Source organism: Barbus barbus (assembly GCF_936440315.1).
Source record: "Barbus barbus genome assembly, chromosome: 13".
In the NCBI taxonomy this organism is placed as follows: Eukaryota; Metazoa; Chordata; class Actinopteri; order Cypriniformes; family Cyprinidae; genus Barbus; species Barbus barbus.
In genome coordinates, this window is record NC_136741.1 from 5,472,853 (window position 1) to 5,498,112 (window position 25,260).

The 25,260-nt window shown below is 36.3% G+C and overlaps 2 protein-coding genes across 6 annotated transcripts; both read right to left on the reverse strand.

The window, feature by feature from the left end:
- Positions 1-7,485, reverse strand: LOC306879365 (outer dynein arm-docking complex subunit 3-like). Its single transcript, XM_079432230.1, has 13 exons — positions 7,179-7,485; positions 6,660-6,769; positions 6,488-6,565; positions 5,225-5,395; positions 5,026-5,127; positions 4,644-4,769; positions 4,407-4,529; positions 3,966-4,112; positions 3,248-3,408; positions 2,952-3,108; positions 1,908-2,057; positions 1,633-1,717; positions 1-613 (listed from the first exon to the last, which is right to left on the reverse strand). Exons 1-13 carry the CDS (start codon positions 7,273-7,275, stop codon positions 477-479), a joined length of 1,644 nt encoding a protein of 547 aa, XP_079288356.1. The 5' UTR covers positions 7,276-7,485; the 3' UTR covers positions 1-476.
- Positions 7,410-25,151, reverse strand: LOC306879362 (choline transporter-like protein 2). Of its 5 annotated transcripts, none has more exons than XR_013785004.1 (23): positions 24,962-25,151; positions 19,981-20,029; positions 18,481-18,554; positions 18,256-18,340; positions 18,027-18,111; positions 17,196-17,309; positions 16,896-16,956; positions 16,683-16,806; positions 16,257-16,340; positions 15,765-15,877; positions 15,277-15,408; positions 14,706-14,805; positions 14,380-14,472; positions 14,114-14,198; positions 13,660-13,922; positions 13,459-13,553; positions 12,983-13,086; positions 12,767-12,840; positions 12,611-12,681; positions 12,401-12,489; positions 12,209-12,293; positions 8,691-9,222; positions 7,410-7,485 (listed from the first exon to the last, which is right to left on the reverse strand). XR_013785004.1 is itself a non-coding variant. In XM_079432225.1 (22 exons), the coding sequence occupies exons 1-22, from the start codon at positions 24,996-24,998 to the stop codon at positions 9,113-9,115; spliced, it is 2,127 nt and encodes a 708-aa protein (XP_079288351.1). In that variant the 5' UTR covers positions 24,999-25,151; the 3' UTR covers positions 8,287-9,112. The 5 variants fall into 5 exon arrangements, 3 of the variants coding, with proteins under 3 accessions (XP_079288351.1, XP_079288352.1, XP_079288353.1); XR_013785005.1 differs by lacking the exon at positions 24,962-25,151 and adding an exon at positions 21,594-21,751; XM_079432225.1 differs by lacking the exon at positions 7,410-7,485 and having other exon boundaries at positions 8,287-9,222.
- Between the last annotated feature and the right edge of the window lie 109 nt (positions 25,152-25,260).

A 25,260-nucleotide genomic window follows, 5' to 3' on the forward strand; every position in this document is an offset into this window, starting at 1 on the left:
GCTGCTCAAGAAACATTTATTATTTATCAATGTTGAAAACATTTTTTTTTGTGGAAACCGTGATACATTTTTCCCAAGATTCTTTAATGAATAGAACATACAAAAGCACAGCAATTATTTGAATCTTTTGTAACACTGACAGCGTACATGTATGCAGTAAATCAATGGAGGGATCCACAGGACATTTTTCAAATTCTGTGCTGAGATGGAATCTCTGTCTTATCTTCACACAGGTGTCACATGTGCATTGTGAGAACTGAGATCTTCAACAGGTGTCACGTTAGAGTCACATGCAAGTAATAGTATGCACAAACAACTCCAGCAGCTAATACATTTATTCAAAATCAAACTGCATCAGCTCAGTAATTCGTTTATTTTCTTAAGCATGAATGTGCAGACATATAAAGCTGGCGCTACAGCTGATCATGTTTTAAACTCAGTCAGATGTTTATTAACTCTCCTGTGACTGGATAAGATCAGAGTTTGCCTTTCCTCTTTGATTTTTTGATGCGAGTCTTCCTCCTGGTGTTTGCATCAATGATTGACTGTGACTGGTGCTTCAGTGTGACACGGCTGGTGACATCACCATCATCAACGCCACTGTCCTCCTCATCTGTTGACAGAAAAGACATGCGGGTGTGTAAGATGTGTGTCACCTTTCTCTGCTAAACCTATCAGTTGTCATTGTTTCCTGTACATATGGATCAACAACATTCTCTGTGTCTATGCACCAGTTGGCCAGTCTCTCAGTCACACATAAAGGTGATCTAACTCCTTAACAAATTCACCAACACTGTGTACAGCAGGAGAGTGAGCTTCTAAGTACCACACAGTGTACAGACAGAACAAAGTACTATCAAGAGAGCACAGGTGAACATCTTCTTGGTAAGAGGGAGCTTTTGAACTGTGTACCAGAGCAAAAACACATGGCCATGCTCAAGAGCTTTTCAAGTTCACAAACCAGTGATCACTGGTGCAAATAAGAGCATCTAAGATAAAGAAACAGGGTTGAAACAAGCTTAAAACACAAATAGTACGTTAAGTTTGTAGAGGTATGTAATCTTTGTATACACGTTGGTTTCATGTGGTTTTAAAAATCATTTATACAGTTTTCAACAATAAATTTAAATTTATGTGGTGTGTCATGGTGTAACCAAGATTTTCTTACAGAAATATTAGATATGTACTGAAATCCATTCCATATGCTTTGGTAAATCCTAATTTTTTAAATTACATAAAAAGTTACAAAAAAATCTGTTGAAACTATGAGATTAAAAATCACAATTATGACATATAAAGTTGAAATTATGATAAAAAGTAAAAATAGCATTAAGTTATAAGAAAAAGTAGAAAGTATGACAAGGCAAAATTATGAGATAAAAATCATAGCTATGACAAAAATGACAGAAGTGAACATGACGCATATAATATTTTCAACAATTTATCTCTTAATTTCTAATTTTAATGATCTATTTTTGTATTTTTTATCTCATAATTATTACTTAGTATTTCATAATTTTGACTTTTAATGTCATATTTATTCATTTTTATTTCATCATGATTTACCAAAGTATGATTTGTTTCTCATGTGGCTGAAATGGGATGCCATGGAAATATGAGGTAGTGTCTCACCATCAAAAGAGTCCTGTTTCTGGGTCTCAGGCAGCTGAATGCGAGTGTTGTACTGTGGTAGTTTCCCTGCTATTCTGGCATGGAACTGCAGGGAAGCATAAAAAACAACAGTAAAATATTAGTAAAGGTTCTTTTATAGATTACAAAAAATTAAATATGACTCACATTCCTACAGTAAACAAAACAGTTAAAGTAACATAAAATGTTTCACCAGTGACACATCTTCAACAAGCCAAAATATAATTACACCAACATGTCTAATTAGTGTTCCTCACCTCTTCTTCCTCCAGCTCCTTCATGATGGTTGCCAGATCTTTGCCCTGTAGTTCCTCCTTCAGCAGCATCAGTTTCTGGTCAGCCTCAGACATCAGCTGCAGCATGTGTTCTTCTGAGTCTAAAGGCACCTGTGGTGATTGATCCTTCATCTGCCAAAAACCATGGAACATATTTATAATAATGATATTCATAATTTCTGCTCAGTTACATATATTTCATGAATACATGAAAAATGTTTCCTTAATCACAAACCACAGAGAAAACATCTATGGTAATTTTTAATGAATAATTCTTATATATTAGCTTTCAAAATTTTGAGGGCAGATTTAAGATTTAATAAATAAATAAATTAATACTTTTATTAAGCAAGAACACATTAAAATGATCAAAATTGAAAGAATGGCTGCTGAAAATTCAGCTTTGCATCACAGGAATAAATTACATTTTTAAATATATTAAAATAGAAAACAGTTATTTTAAATTACACAAATACTGTATATCATAATATTATTGTTTTACTGTGGTTTTTATCTAAAAATGCAGCCGTTGTGGGCATAAGAGACTTTCAAAAACATTAAAAAAATCTTACCGACCCAAAATTTTGAATGGTAGTAAACATACCAGTATAATGTAATATTAAACATACTGTAACTGTAAGTCTTGTACCAGAATTAAAATTCATTAAACTGCAACTCTATGTAGTATTAATGCTCATTTGACTTGCAAATAGATTAGTCAATCATATCAGAGTCCTTAAATGTACTTTCGTTTCAATTTAAGGGTCAGAGAGGGTGGAAAAGGTCAAATAAATTACAAATAAATGAAACTGCTATCGTTGTAAGAAACCTTGACTAACATTATAAATGGACCTCAGGGAAGAAAATCAAGTTTGAAAAAAAAAAGTTATGACTCCTTTAATTCTAGGAAACTATTTAGAAATCTAAATTTCTTAGAAACCTTCTATTAAAAACTCATCATTAACAGGTGACGAAAAGGCATGTTTTGTGGAGCATGTTAACGTGTTTGACAGAATTCATTAGCACCAGGGGTATGGGCTGTAGTTTGTCACTGAGCTGCTGCACTCCTGCTTTGACAGCGTTTAGTGTATGTGTGAATCTCTCCAGGCCATCTTTAGCTGCATCACAGTGCTGCTGCTCCTGCTGCAGGTCACACTCACAGTCCTGCAGCATCTGTCGGACGCTGAGCAATAAAAAAAAAGAGAATTAGACAGCTAACCGATAGAAAATGTAATGGTTAGACCAGAGCATTCAATCACAATAACAGAGCGTGTCAAGTGATACTGCAGTATTCATACAACATACACAATGTCTGCTCTCACCTTGAGAATTCAGTTTCTCGTGAGTATTTTACATCCTGATACTGAGTCTGTGACATATTCCTCTCTTCCTTTAGTTCAAGCAGCATTCTCTCATTTTCTGCCTTCATGTTCTCCAAATGTTGCTGTGTCTCTCCCTGAGAGATAAACCTGTCCACTATTTCCTATTATAAGAGATATCATGAATAAACGTTGCTCAACACAAGAACTTCTTACCCGAACATAAATTTAAAAAAAAATTAAAGGTGGTAAATAAAAAAAGGGTTTAATGCTGTAAAGCCTGTCATATGAAATAATCCTTTTTTTATTGAAGCTTTAGACAAAATATTAACTAAATAAGTTTGTTGATGTGTTTTTGTTGAGTATCATATTTGGTACATCAGGCTTTTATGGCTCATATAGTATATAGTGAGAATATGTAGGTCATATTTAAGGAAAAACACAAGTAAAAATATGCAATTTGGTGCATTCCTGATATTTAAATGACCAAAAATTAAGAAGAAATTCTGACAGCATGTAATGTAAATCCATGAGAACTTTTTAACAGTATAACAGACTACTTAGGCTATATGTTACCCACATTTTAACATGATTTTTCTAAAAAAAAAAATGTTCATCGTAAAATATTACTATCAATATAACATATTTTGATCATGTTGATAATTTTGTATATCAAATATGGTACAGTAGGCTTCATAGGGTTAATACTGTTTGGCCTCACCTGTGAGTCTGTGACTCCAGTGGCCTCTTTGGCGTGCTGGAAAGCTTCCTCAAAAGTAGAGATGGATTCTTCTTCTTCTTCTACTGTGGTGGGAGTGCGCAGGGCCTCACTGCTCAACTCATCAGGGTTCATAGTTGCCCACTGGGGCTGGATGTGTCAGATGGAAGGGGAATGGAGGGGAGACGGTTGGTTAAACTTGACAAAAACGATCTTAGAGACTTCCTTTTTACCAAACGGAGAAGGCAAAAATATTTGGGTTGTGAGCATAGCAACATGCTATCACCAAGCTCTTTTAAAAATCAATTGCGAGAATTGCAGTCTCCTGTGCACTTCACATACTGTAAGAAGTGCTTTGAGTATAACACATATTTTTTATAGTATTGCATTGCTAGCTGTATTATTATAGTTGCTGTAGACGTAACTGCAGCAGATGATGCTCACTCTTCTCTTCATCCTCTCTGCCTGAGCCATCCTCTCCTCCGCCTGCTTCTTGTAGCGGGAGAGGATTTTCTCTCTTTCTCTGCGCTCTCTGTAAACCTGCTCCTCCTGAAGCTGCAGCTCAGCCTGGAAACACACACACATTACTATCAGCCATCATATTTGGATGAGATTTACTTTGGCAGATGCTATATTATCTCATTAAATATTTCAATTATTCATTAAATGCTTTGTCTTTACCTTGGCTGCATCCTTGAACAGGAGAACGTTGTTGTTCATGACCTGTAGGTCTCCAAGCACTTGTGTCTGCCAATAGACATCTGTCTCCATCTTGTCCAGCTGAGGTTGAAATGTAAGACTCTCTTCCTGAAGAAACAGAACAGAGTATAATTAGAAATGTACAGTTTCAAAAACATGTTTTATGTTTTTGAAAGTCTCTTGTGCTTACCAAAGCTGCATTTATTTGATCAAAAATGCAGTAAAAACAGTAAATGATATTGTAACATATTTAAATAATTGCATAATTGCTCCCCCCCCCATTACCTTTATGAGGTATCATGCTTTATACACAACATTGTGGGTTTATTGTGCTGTGTCTTTAGCTGTGTTACTGCTCTGATACCTGTAGGTGCTCCTTCAGTTTGCGGTATCCTCGTGTTATGTGTACTGCTTCATGGTATTTCAGCTGTGATTTCTCCAAACTGTTTTCCAGAATCCGCAGTTTCTATACAACAGGTACACAATAATAATATATTGGACACATATTTTTTAAGATTCATCCACTTTCGTTCAAAATGCCCAGAAAAAAAGACAATTTCTACCTTTTCCTCCTCTCCTTTCTGGGTGTCAGGCAAAGGGCTACTGTTCTGTGGCTTCAGTATCAGGAGCTTCAAGTCCTCTAAATGCTGCCTCTGTGTCTGAGTGGTGTGTTTCATAGCATTCTGCTTCTTCATTTTATCACACACCTGCTTCTCCAGCACCGTCTGAGCTGCCTGCACAGCAAAGATCTCTGTCAATATTGAGGAGAGTCTAAAACAACTTTCTATACCACAAATTATATGCAGGTGATTATGTAACCATGAGCTATTTACTGGGCTCTTGCCAGCAGTGAAACCAAGTTTTTTTTTATTTGTAGTAAATAACTGGAATAGATACATTGTTCAAAACATTCAATTTTTATATTTTACTTTTTATTTGTAGTAAGAAATGCACTGTCCAAAACATTCAGTTATTGTTTCATAAATATTCCACCTATTTGTCATTTGATTATTTTTATTTTATTTTAAATAAGTACTTATTGAATCATCCACACATTGATTTCCGTAAAGAAATGTCTCACCCAGAAATGAAAATGCTTAAAATTTACTCACCTTCAGGCAATCCACGATGTAGATGAGTTTGTTTAGCTAGATTTGGAGAAATTTAGCATTACAGAACATCACTTGCTCACCAGTGGATCCTCTGCAATAAATGGGTGCCGTCAGAATGAGAGTCCAAATCTACAAGTAATCCACATGACTCCAGTCCATCAGTTAACACCTAATGAAATAAAAAGCTGTGTGTTTGTAAGAAACACATTTATCATTAAGGTATTTTAAATTTAAACAGTCACTTCTGGCCAAAATATGAGTCCATAATCCATAATAACTCATCCTCCAGTGAAAAATTCACATCAACACACACCTGCTTTGGAATGTTTTTTCTTTTAAATGGTGCATGATTTTTGAATATTTCTCTCCTGATTCAGACGAGACAATTTTTTTTTTACTGGAGAAAGCAATATTATATTGTATTTTAGCCATGAAGCAACAGTTTGAAGTTAAAAAATGTCTTGAATGTCAAACACACAGCTTTTTACAGCAGACTGGAGTCATGTGGATTACTTGTGGATTATTGTGATGTTTTTATCAGCTGTTTGGACTCTCATTCTGACGGCACCCATTCACTGTAGAGGATCCATTTGTGAGCAAGTGATGTACTGCTAAATTTCTTCAAATCTGTTCTGATGAAGAAACAACCTTGGATGGCATACATTTTCATTTTTAGGTGAACTATTCCTTCCAGGAAAAAACATTTAACCTCACCTTCACAGACATGTTCCTGAAAGATTCTTTCTCCATCCCATGGCCTTGAAAAACACCCTTGACAACTTGTTCATCTCCCTGGACACCATGACCAATATATGCATCAATAGCTATATTCAACCTATACTTTAAATGATGGCTTAATATTAATATTACTTATGTCTTTTATAACCTCAAGCTGTTTCTTGTGCAGGATTGCATTCTCAAGTCTCATCTGCAGGATAGTTTCTATGTTCTTGGCAGACTGAGAGTTCTCGATATGCGCTATTGAATAGCCTCCATCTAGTGGACAGTGGAAAAAACAAAACTTCAAAATATGAAGCTGTGTAATGTCATGCAACATTAAATTTCTGTAAACAATTTTATTGAGCTCTTTGTTTCATTTAAAATTATACAAAGGTATTAAACCGTTACAAAACCACTTGAGGAGTTCAGATCAAGACCCTATATTTCTGTTATTTCACTTTAATTGCATAGAAAATGACCTGATAAAATTGCTAATTTTAGAAGGGCCTTGTATCTGAACTCTTCACTTATTCAGTAACTCCAAGTTGACTGCTTGCATCCTCGAGAACAAATAATTAATGATGAAAATAAGAATAAAACAATGGAAACATTAACTTCCTCCACTGAGTTACTTCCGCAATTTAACCGCTTCAGCTTAAACGGTGAAATCCACAATAAAACTTACTCAGATGATGAATTTTTCTTTGGAGCTCTGAAATTTCATCATGGGTAGGGGGCTCGATGTCCTCTGAGACAGATGTAGCGGGCATTTTTATAAACATTTATTATATTGGTGTTTATAGTTGGATTTCTTTCCCCACAACAGCCAACCGGTTGTGTTGTCAACCGGTTGCCTAGTAACTGAATTATCTGGAAGTTGGCTCATGAATATTAAGTTACGTACCTTTACGCACGTAAAATAATACGATATTACGCTCATGGCGTAATTAATGTTTATTAGTTCTCCCCATATCACATCACAGAATTATTTACTACTTGTTAGTGGTGGAAATTTTCGTTCTTTCCAGAGACTCGTTCATTTTTCGTTCGTTCACCAAAATGATTCGTTCAGATTCGTTCACTAACTCGTTCAGTGACCATTTTTCCATATTACACAAATACGTCAGCATGTGCCGTTCAACTAACGTATTTACTTGTTACAAAATAAAAACCGATTTGGCTTCATTAAAAAGTGTGCCCTTCTCATTAAATGAATAAAATAAGTCTAAATAAGTGATCAAAGTCATTACTCTTTTTATCTTTTAAATTACACTCTTTTCGGATGACCAAAGCACAAGTGTTTTTTTATTTGTTTGCATACTAGGCTAGTTAACATTTAATTGTTTAGGCAGAGATTTACACGTTCAAATCTGAGATTATGTTAAACGAGGAGTTATTCTGTATGTAAAATATGAATATAAACAAGCGTGCACAGTACGGATACCTGTGCTTTGCATCCGCTTTCTGCTGATTGATGAACTAGATTGACAGAATGGCCGACCTACCCGGTCAACGAACTGGGTATAGCTACCAGTTCGTTCAATTCGTTCACGAACGGGAGATCTCTCTCTCGTTCAGACTCAAAACAGAGCCATCTCGGTCAATGATGCTATTATATTCGTTCGTTCGATCCAACCAATTACATGCCCCTTCTAAACCCGAGCTGAAATGCTATTTGCTGACGTGAGTCACGTGACGCAAATGAGATGGGATGACGTGATGCAAATAATCAATACTGCCATATTTTTTTATGTTTCACAGTTTTTAAACAAACAAAAGTGCATGACATGACTAACATAATGAAATATTTTTTTATTTAAAAGTATGTAACTGTTCAAACATAAAACAACAATAATATAAATAAATAAAACAAAATGATAAATAAAAAAATAAAACAAAGAACCAGTTGTTCGAACGACGAACGTAATAATGAGACGAGATGTATGTATGTAACAGTTCATTTGACTCTTTCAAACTCAAAGCAACTCAATGAAGGGCGTATTCGTTCACTAGATTCAACAAATCACATGCTCCGTCCTCGTATCATACTCGAAGGCTATTGGCTCGAGGTTTAGTCATTCTTTGACAGAGGAAACGGTCCAGAGCTACGCATGCGCGCAATAGCGGCGCGCTGCGGTGGAGGGAGGAGTTTCAGTGAACGAGAAATATGAGTCTCAGTCAATGGACGTAACATCACTACTACTTGTTTGTCAACAAACAAGTAGTAACACAAAAATGTCAAACGGACGCACTGAAAAACACTGAAGAAACATATCAAAATTAGATTTCATTGTATTCAATGGTTGTTAGGTATAAAAATGGTTATCATTAAACACTGCCATCACGAGAATAGGCCTAATACATTTAAAGTAATTCAATAACAGACATTCAAAGGAAACTAAAAAAAGGACAGTTGTGGCTAGTCTTATAAAGCTTAATATATACAAATACAAACCCATGTAATAAGCAAAAACAAAAGTAACAAATATGTAACACTTCTGGCTGTAATGGCTGGTATTACTCACAGGTGCCTGAGCTATAAAATCAGTGCAAGTATAGCAAATCTCTCTCTTTTTTCGTCCCTACACTTTGTTTCTCTATTAATCTTTCCTTCTTTCCTTAGTCCACTGTTTTCACCCCCTCATTGGACTTCTTGAGGATGGACAGCAGTCTCTCTGGCATGAAGTATGGTCTGTCCGCTGTGCCATCATTGCGTTCCAGATCCTCCACTGTTGGAATAATTTAGGTTGAGACAAAAAATAGCATGAACTTATTATGAAACGTGCCAAAAAGTATAAATAGCAACAATAGTAGCAGCGCCTTGAAAGCAAAAAAAGGCTTGAGATCTCAACTAAGAGAGAGTTTGATTTATTAAAGCACTGGGAGATCACATTACCAACATGCAAAGATTGAGAAAAGTGAAGCACAGAGGTAGAAAAAGAGGCAACAGAGTAGCAAACAGCGATAAATATCAGGCATTGAAAAGGTTGCAATCTGTCAATACAATAACCAGGCACAGTCGACCAAAATAGAAAGGTGTTGTTACATTTTTTGTTTCGTTTTTAAGTTGACTTGCTTTTGGTGGCATTTTTTTACATTTTTTGTTAATCTGCATCATAAAAGTATCACATTAGGCATAAAATCAACACAATTTTCAAATACATTTGCACAAATTCTTACAAAATGACATTGTTTGGTCTTGGCTGGTATCACTGTAAACAGATGTTTTTTGTTATTGTTGCTGTAAACATAGCGATGCTGCAAAATCTTTTTGCATTCTTCAATATGATTAAGACATTGATAAGTAACGATATTTAGGCACAAGTCAAGCACCTACATTGCACTTTTATATGTTCTTACATTAAAACGTTCTACATAAAACACAAACACAGTCACGTTCTACAAGTGCTATGTAGGCATATCTAATGGGGTTTAGATCCACATAACCAATTGTCAATCCAACAGCTCATACTTCGAGTAAAAGCCTGTTTCTGTCCAATTTTGTGTCATGCCATTCATTATGACCAGTGATTACTGATTAAGAGACAGTTCTCAAAATTGATTGATTGAGTAAACATTATGACGCGAATGAAGGAGGTACTTTCCAATGTATACTAATGGCTTATCAAAGCCACCAAAGTGCACCAGTTCCCAAATCAGCAGGCTTCTCTGAAACATTTCACAACTCCACCTTCCGTTGTCCAGCTACTCCTGAGGGGTGAGCAGGGTCTCGCTCTCTTGAGGTCCGTTTTCTTGAGGCTTCGGTTCCTCTGGTTCCTGTTCTGGTTGGTTCTCGGCCTGTGGTGGTTCTGCTTGAGGTTGGGCCACCTGCTCCTCCTTGTCCTCAGCGTTCACCTCTTGGGGGCCATTTTGTTGTGGGGTCACTTGTGGCGGTTCAGACTCTTGGGTTGTAACCTGCTCTTCGGGGTTCTCCTCGACGGCTGTGGGTGCCTCTGGAGGTGGCATTTCTTGGGGTGGCTCTTCAACATGCATCTCCTGGTTTAGTGGTGTCTCTTCTTCCTGCTCCTGCTTTAGGATGCCCTGCTCTTTAAGCTGCACCTCTCCATTCTCCTGCAGCGGGATTTCCTCCTCAGCTTGCACCCGTATGACGGGTACCTCGGCACGGTCGGTCTCCTCTGAGCTTTTTTCAATTGACAAAATCTGGTGCAGCTCGGGGGACATGAAAAACGGTTTGTCGGAGGAACCGTCATTTCTCTCCAGATCTTCGCCTTGAGTTTTTTGTTTGCGTGTGATGGTTATTTTGAAATGTTAGTGTTTTGACAAAGCACGTGGCAGAAAGGAGCACAAGGACATGATTGGAGAAAATCATGTTGAAGAGAGAAAAAGAGAGAGAAAGGAGGAAATGGTTAGACAAGAAGCAAGCCAAAAGCCCCTGTAAGCATTTGTGATATGCAGATATGTCAACAGTGAGTAAAATCCCAATCATTTTCTCCGTACAGAAACGTCTTAAAGACAAACCATGAGCTCTGAGGAAACAATATGTGCTTCTGTAGAAGCCATAAATGTGATTTAAAAAAAAACGTGTTTAATAGCCAATTGAGGATTACATAACCTATGTCCTGAAAAAAGCTCCACCAATCAGAGAAGCCGCTGTTACCATGGAAATTGGAATGAGCAGTGATTGCCCACTCCTATGAATCAGTGTGGATGACAAAATCGGTTTTCTCTACACTCTCAAAAAACTTGGTATATGTGGTTATATCATGGGATGGTATGTAACTTATATGTATGGTATATATGGTTATATATGATCTGGTATATAACATATATGTGACCTATGTGTCACATATGACTTATATATATATATTTTAATTGAGATTGAATAAATAAGCTTTCCATTGATGTATGGTTTGTTAGGATAGGATAATATTTGGCCAAGATACAACTATTTGAAAATCTGGAATCTGAGGGTCCAGAAAAATCCAAATATTGAGAAAATCACCTTTAAAGTTGTCAAAATGAAGTCCTTAGCAACACATATTACTAATCAAAAATTAAGTTTTGATATATTTATGGTAGGAAATTTACAAAATATCTTAATGGAACATGATCTTTACTTAATATCCTAATGATTTTTGGCATAAAAGAAAAATGGATCATTTTGACCCATACAATGTATTGTTGGCTATTGCTACAAATATACCTGTGCTACTTATGACTGGATTTGTGGTCCAGGGTCACATATGGTATTTTATATTTGTTGATAATTTCATATTATACTGTCTTTTCTGAATCAATCGCCATCTTTTACAAAGCTTCATTGGATGAATAGTTAATTCCCTAATACACAAACTGAAAAAAGCATAAGACTGAATACTTCATGTATTTACTTTGTTTGTAATATTGCAGTGTGTCTCAGAGCTGGTTGGTTTGCTTCAAGGTTTGGAACTCTATTGATTTTTTATAGAGAAAATGAATGTGGAATCCAGTGGTCACTGTTGCTCTCTGTTGCATTACAGAAAAGAACAACATTTAAGGGAAAGGAAAGAAGGCTGTTTGAGTGCTGCATATGTGTTTAGCTGCTGAAGTTGAGCAATAAAAGCTGAACATCTGTGAACACCCAATAAAAATCTAACACAACAGCTGCTATTATCAGAACTCTTGTTTTGTTACTCAGCCAACAAATTGACAACTTATGTTTTTTTCTTCATTACGTATTATCTCCTGAAATAAATAAAGCTGCTTCACACTTACAGAAACAGAGGAAGAGTGTGTCCACACACATGGCGTATACACTAAAAAAGCCATGAGCAATTAGATAGGCGCCAAACACCACAGTCTGTAAATGAAGGGAGAGGAGATTATTACATCCTGGAAAATGGACATTTTGATCTTGCAAATGGAAAATCTGGTATTGCTGGATTGATAAAACTCAAGCTCGCTCACCAGTATAGGCACCCAGTAATAATTAAGGGATGGAGCAGCGTCCTCCACTATTTTAATCTTTCCCGTGAAAAAGAAGAAAGAACAAATTCCTGATAAGAGGAAGAAAAAACAGTTAGTGCGTGCTGTTTTACATTGGTGTACTGGAATGTGAGTAGTCAGTTCCACTCAAATAACCTCTGGATTCACGTGATATCTGACCACATCACTCACCCACAATTCCAACAATGAGGAGTTTGCCCAAAAATAAGAGGAAGTCTGTCACTTTGTCAAGAACAGTCACACTAGAAAACAAGTCAATTTGGACTGTTTATTGTGTTCATTCACACAAAACACTGACTAAAAGATTTAGATTAATTTAACACTCACCGGATAATGTTCCTCATCAGGAGAAAGAATGCATCCTTGGCAGACGTACAGAAATTTTTACCATATATCGCCACCTGAAAAAAACAATATGCCAAATTGGTTTCAGAAAAGATGTTTTTGAGCACTTATAACATAAAATTTGCACTAACGATGCTCCCTAGCCAGAAACAATCCACAAAAGGTCAAAAAATTAACAAAAGGGAAATGAAAATGTACCATAATATAAGCGTTTCTGTTCAGAAACTTGATGAATTTCTCCAGACACCAAAAGCAGCACTTTAGGCAGCTGAGTAGGAATTTTGCACATTTATTCTGGGCACCTGGAGGAAGTAAATCATGATTCAAATACATATAACAGATAGAAAGCAATGGATGACGTATTCCATAATTACTTCCCACAGTTATTTCTTTGATGTATTTTACATTTTTTGGTTGTCAGTCAGGATGACTTTTTGTAAGCACCAAAAAGAAAAAACTGATGCCCAACCTCATTAGCTCTTGCTTTTTCCTAACCACAATAAATCACCCTAACCCTTCAAAACATCTCCTTGATGCACCATGGAAGAAAAATCATACTGGTTGTGATCAACATGAGGGTAAGAAAGACCAATGTTTGCTCAAAATACAAACATTGTGTTAAAAGTTGAAGGGGTCTAAAAGCACATCTACTGAAGAAGAATGAGTGGCGAGACCTTTCAGCTTCTGATCCAGATACTCCAATATGACCCTGATGATCTGAACGATGGCAAGAATGAGGGAACCAAATGCCAGAGTGCCAGTGTGATACCTGAAAAATAAGTGTGCGATATAGAGAATACAAAAATGTAATGTTTTACCAGAAGGATTTTAGCAAAATGTGCTAAAAACTGGCAACTACTTCTCTCGTCACGCACCTGAGGGCCCGTCCCAAAGAGTTGAAGATAGGGTAAGCTGGGATGTTGTCAGGCTTTTTGAATGCCCAATAGTAGGAGGCAAAGGCCCCTGCCAGTGTGACCTGGCCCAATGCGGTCACGAAGTTGGCACACCAGAAGAAGAGGAATAAATTATAGAATTGGAACAGAATCAGGTACTTGTGGTATAACGTCTCTCCTCCATAAAATGCAAACAGACACTCAGCATCAGGACATTCAGTGGTGATATTTGAGCTGTTGAAAGTCTGTGGAGAGAATCAAATCAATGCAATTTTATGAAATGTATGCATCTTATCAAGCATTGTTCTGCAAAATATGCTATAACAAGTAAGACATACTCTACTGTTCAGCATAATTCAATAAAACTACCAATAAATGGCCAACATGATGTTTACGTAGAGAGATTTTTGCAAAATTAGCATAAAAAGACACTAACCTTAGGGTTGCAGGTGTCTCTGGAATACATACATTCGGTTTTATTGAAAACCTTGTATACTGGCTCATTGGAGGTTGACAAAAACCTAATCAATAGTTAAGGATATCATGTTTCAGAGAAAACCTAATTCACATTATATCAACATTCTAAAACAACTGGGTTTAAGGGAATTTTGTTGGCAAAATACCAACAGTGACCAACTGAAATTAGTGATGCCTATGTCTATTTTTTTATAAAGTGTGATTGCATTATTTTCTTCAGGATACACGGCAGTGATGGCCCAGTATGCGATGACTAAAGACAGTAGGGCAAAGGTCAGCAGTGGGTAGAACAGTGATGACATCACATGACCGATGGCCCTGAAAAATAGATGTGGTTATTAGGACATCCTGTCTAACACTCCCAGTTAACTTAATTATTATTTCATGACTTTAAGCCAGAGTTAATCCATCACACTGAGGAAAACGCTGCTGTTTAACTGCTAATGCTATTAGAGTACCTAAAGAAAGCAGTAATGTGGAATATGAGACCAAACAACACCAGCAACACGTCTAAAAACACACTTTGCTCTACAGTAAGAAAGTAGACTAACTTGCTGGCCTCTTTGATGAGAGCAATAGCAATGAGGAGCCTCTTCCTGAGGAAGATGAGGAGAAGGATGATGACCACTTCCACAATACACAGGATAATCACTGTGTGGCGATAAAGGAGGACAGGACACAGTAGAATGTAATGAAAATTAAAGGTGACAAAGAAAACAGATACATATTGTGTACAAATTGATCACTACTTGAAGAAAAATTTAATGTTACATGTTTTTATTTATGTAATGAAGATGTATGTATACACTACCATTCAAACGTTTGGGGCCAGTATTATGTTTTTCAAAGAAATTAATATATTTATTTTTGCAAGGATGCATAAAAAGTGAAAAAGAAGGATCATGTGACACTGAAGACTGGAGTAATGATGCTGAAAATTATGTTTTGCAATTACTGGAATAAATTACATTTTAATATGTATTAAAATAGTAAACAATTCTTTTAAATTATAATAATATTTCAGAATATTACTATTTTTCATATCAAATACATGCAGCCTTATAACAACTTATCTTAAACTTTTAAATGCAGATAATTGACATAACTGATATAAAAACTCACTGAAGGCAAGCCAGGTCTGCTGAATCTGTAAGTACACAGAAAAGTCTGTCTGTAGACCCAGATCCTTGATAGTGACATCAGAACTGGCCTGTCCTTTCAGACTGGCGTACTGCATGTAACAATGGAAAATACCTGAAGAGAATGAGGACAGAAGACAAACCTAAATTAAATATATACAAATTCTTTGTAATATTGCACTATTTTTCCGTAATACAGTAAAATATGACATTACTACAATACAGTAATGAAAGTCTAACGAAAATCATCAGTGATGATAATGAGCATTACAATAAATAAAACATCCAGGAGCAGGCTTCAGTTTCTTGAAGCTGCATTTTTTTTAATGAATTTTCTCTTGATTTTAGAGTATTACTATAATGCGTTAAGGTTAAACAGAAAAAAGAAGACGCGGTGTTTGGTAATTAGTATAAACATGTACGAGAAACATAATGTTATTTGAGAGCTGTAGACAAGACAAGAACCCTTACCGTATCCAATAACAATGACAACCATGACGATCATAACCCAGATCATGACTCCAGCCAGACAGCGCAAGAGGAGAATAAAGATCAGACTGACCAGCATGGCAATCACCAAGCCACTGAAAAAGACCAGCACAGAGATTTGATCAATGCAAGTCCTAGAACTCACTAACACTAAAGGTCATTGCACACTGACTCCGAAATTCTCGTCCGAAATTTTCGCACGTTAAAAAATAAATACGACCTCACGTTGTGTCAATCATGTTTACACACTGCCTCCGAAACGTTCATCCGTCATAAAAAATTCGGATCAGGTTTGATTTTCTGCGTTTTCGCATCCGTAGCAAGCATTTTGATTGGAAAGGATGACGAAAACTAAAAAAACTAAAGACGCATATAAAATTTCGTACTCAGTGTGCAAGGACCTTAAATCTGACTGCCATAACCAAACACAGAATGGAGAGGAAATAAAATGAACCAAGAATGTCACATGCTTACAGGAGTATCCAGTGCCAGGACTGAGTATAGTCCTCAAAGATCCTCATGGCTACCGCCCGGGCCTCAAGCACAACATTGGATTTCCTGCAAAAAATACGAATATGCATTAATTATAATCAATATGATTATATTTCAGTGTAACCATATAACACATTATATTATATTATTATATTATCGTTATATAAAAATAAAAAAATCTTTAATTGAAATTATTTCAGCTAGTGGCCAAGTTAAGCTAGTTTAAATTAATACAAATGATTAAAAAAGTAAACAGACATATATAAAAAATGAAAAAATGAAAACAGAAAATATATGTAAAAATAAAAAATATAAAAAAATAAAATTCTAATAGTATCGTAATTACACTAAAAAAAGCACTGATTATATTAAGTATAATCTAATACAAACAATAATAATATTACTAACTTTGAGGCTTCAAGGAGATCTGTTGCATTTATATTTTGTCCATCGTCTGTGAACGTAGTTTTGTTGCCAATCACAACTACACCACCTTTCAAGGTCTCTAGAGCGGGCAAGCATCTCCGTGTGACTGAAACACATGAAGTTCATCATTTTAATGCAACAGAACTGTAATTTATGTGATGAAACAAACATGTTTTGTAAGATTTAAAGGCTTACAGTTCTTGCTAGGTGTGAGTATTGAAGGGCACAAGCCATCCTTTAGGATTTCAGGAGATTTCTGTAAAACAGAAGGACATTTTTCTGTGAAGCAATTTCGGATTAAGCGTGTTGCTCAAGGACATGGAAATTGATGTGTTATCTCAGCTGCTGTACAAATGTTTCTTTTCATGGTTGCTATCCTAAACCTTAAACCACTATACTAAAACTAGGGATGGGCAGTATGGTCAAAATGTTATCTACTGTAATAATTTTTATCATGATATCTTAAAAATGTTTTCTTTCCTGTCCAGAACTCACCTTGGCCATGTCAACTCCCTCCTTGCAGAATTGCTTGTAGTATTCCCTATCAACTTCATTATTTAAAGCTTTCCGTAAAGTCATGAATTTATCGGGACATCTCTCCACACAGATCTGTCAAATGAACATAAAACAACTGTAACATTCTGTATTGCAAATGAGTGTGACTGTCATGAATCAGGTCCATGGACTTCCATTCGCTCGCCACCAGAGGTCACTCCTCTATCACATTGACTCTCACATTGCACAGACTGTTTCACATTTACCCCGGACTACATTTCCCAGCAGCCATTTCACTAATCACATGCTAACACCTGAGAACTATCACACAATCACACACCCTACATAAACCATGGACTTCCTTTCACAGATCGCTGAGTATTGTTCTGTGTATAGCACTCTCCTAGTGTTAGCTGCCTTACCGAGCCAGTCTGTGTTTCTGTTCAGTTCCAGTATTGTTCTGCGTTTATTTCTCTCCTAGTTTTAGCTGCGATACGGAACCGGTTTCTGATTTTCTAGTTTCCTGGATCTACCGTTGTCTTGCCATTTTGACTCTGTTTGTGCTTCACTTAGACTATTGCTCATGTTTCTGGATTGCCCCTTTTGTCAAGCCCTCTGGATAATGTTCGCTGTTGACTGACTCGTGCCTGGTTTGGATTATTCTTGTTTCTTGTCTGTGCCATACCTGTTTGCTGGTGTTTTGACCACGTCTCTGTTTAATAAAGCTTGCAAATGGATCCGCACGTCTCTTGTCTCGTTCGCCTCGTTACAGAGACAAACACTCGATACAAAAAAATACTAAAAAAGAGGTTAACCGAAACCGTGCCAAACCTGAGTGGTGGGACACTGAAACTCCAGCAGGACCAGAGGACTGGCACACTTCATGATGTTGAAGTAGAACAGCAGAGGCTTCTTCCTGATAATCCAGACAGATTAAGCCAGGAAAAATTAACAGTCATGTCTGAGATACATCTGAGTAAGAACCTATTTAACAATTTATCCACAAAACTATATTGTGAAGGCAAAGTGAAACCGGTCTCGGTGAGACCGCTTTACTCACTCAAGTTGGGAGCCGACCTGTCCACAAAACTGACCCTTACTGTCTGTCGGATAAATCACTTTCCGAGGGTCACCCTGAGACCATGCTGTAACAAAAGATACAGCACTGTCAGTGTGGAAAGATAATAACTTGTTCTCTGAAATGGACATGGTTTAATGCTTTCTGCCCATCTACATATACCGCCATTGTGCATAAAAATATGAAAATAAATAGACTGAAATTTACCCAGAATCCCAACTGTAAAGTAGCCCACCAAGGCCAAGATGAACAGGATACAGCAGAGAATGTCTGTGCAGCCCCTGTTCACCAAGAAAAGCACACACACTCAGTGCTACAACAAAAATCTTGACATGTTTATGAGATGAATGTTAAAATAAAAGTTTAAAACAATCGCTGCAAATACAGGTACATTTAAAAAAAATAGAAAAAGTTTTTTGTGGTATTTCCTGGTAGATCGCTGCGTTGACTGTGGACACAGTGGACCAACACCAACAGATGACATGGCAGCCCAAATCATCACTGACTGTGGAAACTTCACACTGGACTTCAAGCAACATGGATTCTGTGCCTCTCCACTCTTCCTCCAGATTCTGGGACCTTGATTTCCAAATGAAACGCAAAATTTACTTTCATCTGAAAAGAGGACTTTGGGCAACAGTCCAGTTCTTTTTCTTCACAGCCCAGGTAAGATGCTTCTGACGTTGTCTCTGGTTCAGAAGTGGCTTGGTAGCCCTTTTCCTGAAGACGTCTGAGCGTGGTGACTCTTGATGCACTGACTCCAGCTTCATTCCACTCCTTGTGAAGCTCTCCCAAGTGTTTGAATCAGCTTTGCTTGACAGTATTCTCAAGCTTGCAGTCATCCCTGTTGCTTGTGCACCTTTTCCTACCCAAATTCTTCCTTCCAGTCAACTTTGCATTTAATATGCTTTGATACAGCACTCTGTAAACAGTCACACCTTTCAGTAATGACCCTCTGTGACTTACCCTCTTTGTGGAGGTCGTCAATGTTCGTCTTATGGATCATTGCCAAGTCAGCAGTGTTCCCCATTATTGTGGTTTCAAAGAACAAGAGATACCTCGAATTTATACTGTAGGGATGGTCATTAATTGAAACTCAAATGTAAATATTCAAATATTTTGAGATACTGATTTTTGACTTTCATGAGCTGTAAGCTCTAATCATCAAAATTAAAACAAAAACACTTTTGAAATGTTTTACTTTACATGTAATGAATTAAAATATATGAAAGTTTCACTTTTTGAAATAAGTTACAAGAAAAAATGAACTTTTTCATGATATTCTAATTTTTTGAGATGTACCTGTAAATGTCTCAGATAGGGTTCTTATTGTTAATTAAAACTTTTTTTTTTTTAAAAACCATAAAAGTCATTACTTGGAATAAAATAAATTTTACATAAAAAAACAAACAAACAAACAAAAAAACTTTATTTCAGCTACTTGCAACACTTCTCATTTTCATTTAGTTTAAGTTGAACTATTAAAGTAAGTGAAACTGAATAAACTAAACTTAAAGTAAAAAGAAACAATATAAAAATATAATAATAAAAGGCAAAAATACAAAAAATACTAAAACTTTAAAATTAAAGTGAAAACAGAAGAAAAAAACTATAGTAGTATAATAAATGACATTAAAGTAACACTGATCTCAGATATGTATATGATAGTTTCTAAACATTAGATATGGCTTATGAAGGTTGTCTCACCTGTTATAAATCGGCCCTGTAAATGTAGGGTCAAATTTCCTTGGCTCACCTGTGAAGACATTGAAATTGTGTATTTATTTACATAATTTGTGGGCATGTCCAGAAAAACTTACTCTCTATTTCTACAGTATATAATGCCTAAAAATATATTTATTTTAGCAGAAAATTCAGTAAAAAAATTTTTTTTAAGTTTTTGCCATCTTTAGAATAATACAGTGAATTTATATTTTTAAAGTTATTGATCTTTGCTCTGTTTTGTCTTATACCATGTTTCAGCACTATCTCATGTAGTCCTGTCGACAGATAATAGCACAAATATATCTACCACGGCAATTTCTACTGACCCATTTCTACCATCACTTAGCCATAGAGTAGGAACATATTTTCTCTTTCTGCCTCCTTTTGCTCAAAAGCTGTTGATGCCAAATTGATGATAATGCAGGCTGGCTGTGATGTTGTGATGGTTGTGAAGAGGAATCTGTGCTACCACACAAAATGAAGCAGCGGGTTTTATAGGGCATGACTTCTTTCCGATTGTCTCAAGTGAAACGCTAAGTAGATGAAGCTAGTTCTGCTTCGTTTGTAAATCAATTAGACTAGGTTGCTGAATTATCAGGTATATTTAGATGATGCTGTTGCGTATTTGTCAAACTGAGCTGAATATGCATGTGTTTGTGATGTCTTCAGTCATGTGCAAGGCCTCACTTTCACTAATCTCGGCCAAGTGTGAATTTGGCAAAGCTGCAGTGTCTATTTAGGGAAGCAGGTTGGGCCGAGGAAGCAGATCCTGTAGTGGCTGAAGTAAATGTTATGGAATTCTTGTATTCAAGGCCTTTTTACCGAAGCATCTGCTCCAAACAATTCAAATTATTTATTTATATTTGTCCTTTTTGTTGGATTGCTTTAAAGAATTTACTTATTTGCTTATACATTGTCTAAAACCGTATCTGAACACTTTTGTTTTTGTTTCATTGCTGAATAAAGTACTTATAACAACAACAAGAATCTTACTGATCACAAACCTTTAAACAACAGTGTATTTTGGTGGCCACACTATATATTTCTGTATCTGTTTGAGATTTGTAAGTTGCAAAAGAGAAAAAAATTCACTGAATATATTTTTGTGTTTTTCTGTTATTGGCCCTTTGGCTGAGATACATTTTTGTTGCCGCCCTAAAGTCCCTTGAGACAATACACTACACTAGTAATAAGTGCGCAGTGTGTGTGTGTGTGTGCATGCTATTGACAGTTTATTTTATTGAGGTGCCATCCATTTAGAGCAATCATCAGTGAACCAGACGCTCTTAGCCATCCACAAACAGCTCCCTAATGACCTGAGCTTTCCAAACAGCTCACACTGTCCAGCGTCTCTCACTGACGCACCTGACACATACTGTCTAATAACCTATTCATGTGGTATTCACGCTACTCAAAGTTAAGCAGTTCTCTTTCAACAAAATAAATCATTAGTAGTAATACAAATAGTAACAATTTATGGTCTACATCTCTAGTTTTGTGACAACATCAGTCACACCAGGGCTGCATTTAAAAGTAAGCATATCTTCTCAATGCTCTGAAAATGCCTTACCGATGAAAAAACTGAAATAACAAACCTTGTTTTCCATAATATGAACCACTTCCCATTTGACCGTCTTTTCAGTATGTTTAGTCTTAATGTTTAAGGTTATCGACAGACAGGCTGTACACCATTTCCGATGTTCTGCAACAGGAAACTAGTCAAGGTTCGCATCCTCAGTAACACGTCTTGACTGTTATTCTTAGAAAATGCACTTCCGTGACCTCAAGTGTGTAGCATATTTACATATCATACTATGGCGAGAGAGATTTTTATATATCTATTTTATCTATCTAAAATGGTATTGTTTTAAATAGTTTTTCTTTTATGACGTACTAACCAGATGTGTTAAAAAAACAAACAGAATCACAGCCAACCAGAAGAGCATAAGAGCAGAAGATGCTGTTTTCACATGCTATTAGAAATTTCCTTCTAATTTCCGTGCTTTGTTAGCAAAAAACAATAGAAATCGTCGAGGACGCCAGGTTTATTCTTGCCTATTTCTTAGGGAAGTCTTATTGAAGCCTAAACTCTTGAGTTTCCCAGCTGTAAAAATAACTTGAGAAGCCATTGGTGTCGAATTTCCTAGGAAATTGCTATTTACAATAATTCCAATAACAAATAAAGGCAGCGTAATTCATAAATATTAAACCATTTTAAAATGATTAAAAATACATACTGAGTGACTGATGTTCACATTGACTTCCCAGTTTAAACATTTATGTTTCCTTTCATTTATTTCCAAGATCTGAGGTAAACTATCCATTTTTGCCTTCAGTATGGCTACAAAGGTCACACTGACATGGAAAAATGCCTTTTATCGTGTGTTGCGGCGTTGTGTCTGGTTAGGGCACGATGTAAATATGAATGCATTTCTTTCAATTCATTCAAACTGAAATCAAGTTCTATAAATCTAGGTTATTTTGGGGTAATTTTGACAAGCATAGAGGATTTATGGTGACACTAATGGTCAGTTGTTTATTTCAATGACATGTAGACAACTGTTGTTTACACAAGCACTTCAGTAGAAAACCCAAGTGGATGATCAATACAGAAACACCAGAAGTCAGACCACACAATGCCAATTCAAACTTTCCAACAAATAAACCCTTCCATTGCATGCAAGTTAGATCAGTGACATCTGTGCTGTTAAAAGCAGTGCTCAACAGCATCAGGGTATCTGGGGGGAAATTGCAATTCAAGCGATCAGATTGACATTTTAAGCGCCAAAAAATTGAGCTATTTTCATAAAGCCAATCTGTAGCGCACAGCTGTTGTTTACGTGGATAGGCATGGTTGTGTGTTATCAGTTTGCTCTGTCTTTTCTACAGATCGTGCATTATTCTCAAGCTTGATCTGATCAGATGTATGGCCAGAAGGCAACCTACAGCTTGATTCGAATCATACACTTTGGCCCCTGTTTCAAACTGACCTTTTCCACCCGCAAAGTCACGTGATCTCCAGACACAATAAGGGGCACGGATATTTGAGATGCCTTTGCAGTTATAAGGACATTACAATGTTGTGAGATTGCTAGGCAACAGGCAAGTGTATCATTGTCATTCACGGACGAGCCTTAGAAACAGTCTCTGCATAGACATCATGAGGAGGCACTTCCCATAGTCTTAGTCAGAGATTTACTATAATGATCTCTGGTGTTCATGTGGTTAAGAGACTGTAATGCAATCCAGAAGATGATGACAAAAAGCCAGTATATACATCACTCCTGCCCAGACTCTTTAAAATCACGTTACAACTTGTTCTCCAAAGCAGCACTTCAAAAAACCTTCGAATGAAGTTCAGGAATGAGACTGGGGCTCTAGAATAAACGGGAGAATAGGCTTTAGGAAGTCTGAATCCTCAGCTTAATCCAGTTTAGGCATGTCGTATTGCTTCATCAGGCTTTTTTCATTTTAAGTAACAATTTTAAATGTGGATCTTTAAGACGATGAAGCAATCGAGGAGTATTAATATCCTTAACCCTTTGAGTTGAGAAGCAGACCACTGAACCAGGCCTATTATCAAGCCTCATTTTCTGACCCAAGATAATCAAATCGGCACCTTCAGTGTCATTAAGCAAGAATCATCTTTGGATGGAAATCACACTGAAGCTATAAATTATCCCAGCAATTTTACACATTATATCGAGTGGTGGAAATTAATTATTTCCAAAGTCAGAATGAAAATTAGGACATAAATTTGTTACTTTACTCCCTATATAAGTCACTTTCAGTGTGAGTTATTTGACATAAAGTACTGTGATGGTTATGGGAAAACTGGACCTCCATTTTCTGTCTCTCTACTACGTTGTCTACCAGTAATATTGGGATAAAAGTTTTAAAATGGTTCATAAACTACAATAACTATTATGTTTCAGTGGAAATTTAGATTTACACTAAGTAAGGGAATTCACTTATTTTTGGCCTAAATGTTGCAGAGATATTAAAGCCATTAAAAACTCAGTTTCATCTCTTGAAAAAGGCTCAATTAAACTTGACCTGAAATTTTAAAATATATATTTTGAAATAAAATATTTAAAAATTATTACAAATGACAAAACTTACAAAAACTATATATCTCTCCCTATATATAATAGAAATAAATATCATAAAAAATATTTTGAACTTTAATTACAATAAATATCAACATGGAAAATATAAAAATACAACTAATTCAAAATATGAATCAAACTATAACAATACCTTAATGATACTAAAATAACTTACTTTTTTATAGCAAATGCTGTTGTTTCAATAAAATAGTCTGGTTTTGTAGAAACTACACTGCTGTTAGCATGGTAATGGAAAACCTTTCAGGGTTTTTTACATGTGGTTACTATGGTTTTATGGCAAACATCAAGCATGCAAGATCATGTCAAATTAAAACTTGTTTTAAAGAAGGGTATTTGCCTTTTCTGAATAACCTGAACAAGTATGCATTTAGTTAATAAAACACACTCATTTTTACAAACCTTTTTATACTTCCATTAAGGTATAGTTTATTTAATTCACTAAAAATGGACATTCATTCTTACTGTAATATGTAAGACTGAATGTTATAATGCGTGTGTGATAGTAGGCATTATAGTCACATTTACTTATTAGTGCGCATAAAACAAGAATATGATGATCGCAGTAATTATTGACCTGGGCCATGTGTTTGAGCCCACGCCTATTGCTTTCTTGATTACATCCGTCCTACTGTATCCACTCTCTCTCTCACACACACCGGTTTAATGCATTGCTTCAATACATTCACGCATGATTTATGTCGAGCACCAGTGTGCAAGTCTGCATTACTGTTATTCTTCATCAAAATGCCACGACCCACGCACTAGTCACTGTTTCCATCACCCATGCCCACCACTTTCAGAAGGAGGAACCCTTAAAAATGAACATGTCTTACCATATTTGGACTCTGGATTCTTCTCCTCCGGCTCCATTTCCAAATAGAGGATGTGGCAGTCACTTAAATCTCGAAATGAACAGTATCGCCTAATCTTGTGAGGAATTGTCCATCAGTAATTCTGCAGCTCTACAGTGGAAGCGTGTGGCAAACATCAGCGCATTCTACAGTGTTTCGCTTTTAAAGAGGCGGGAGCGTGAAGGCTGAACCCACCAATGAGAGGACAGGAAAACATGACAGACAGCCGTCGCAGCCAATCAAACATAAACGCTCCTTCGCTGAAACTCGCCACCGTTTGG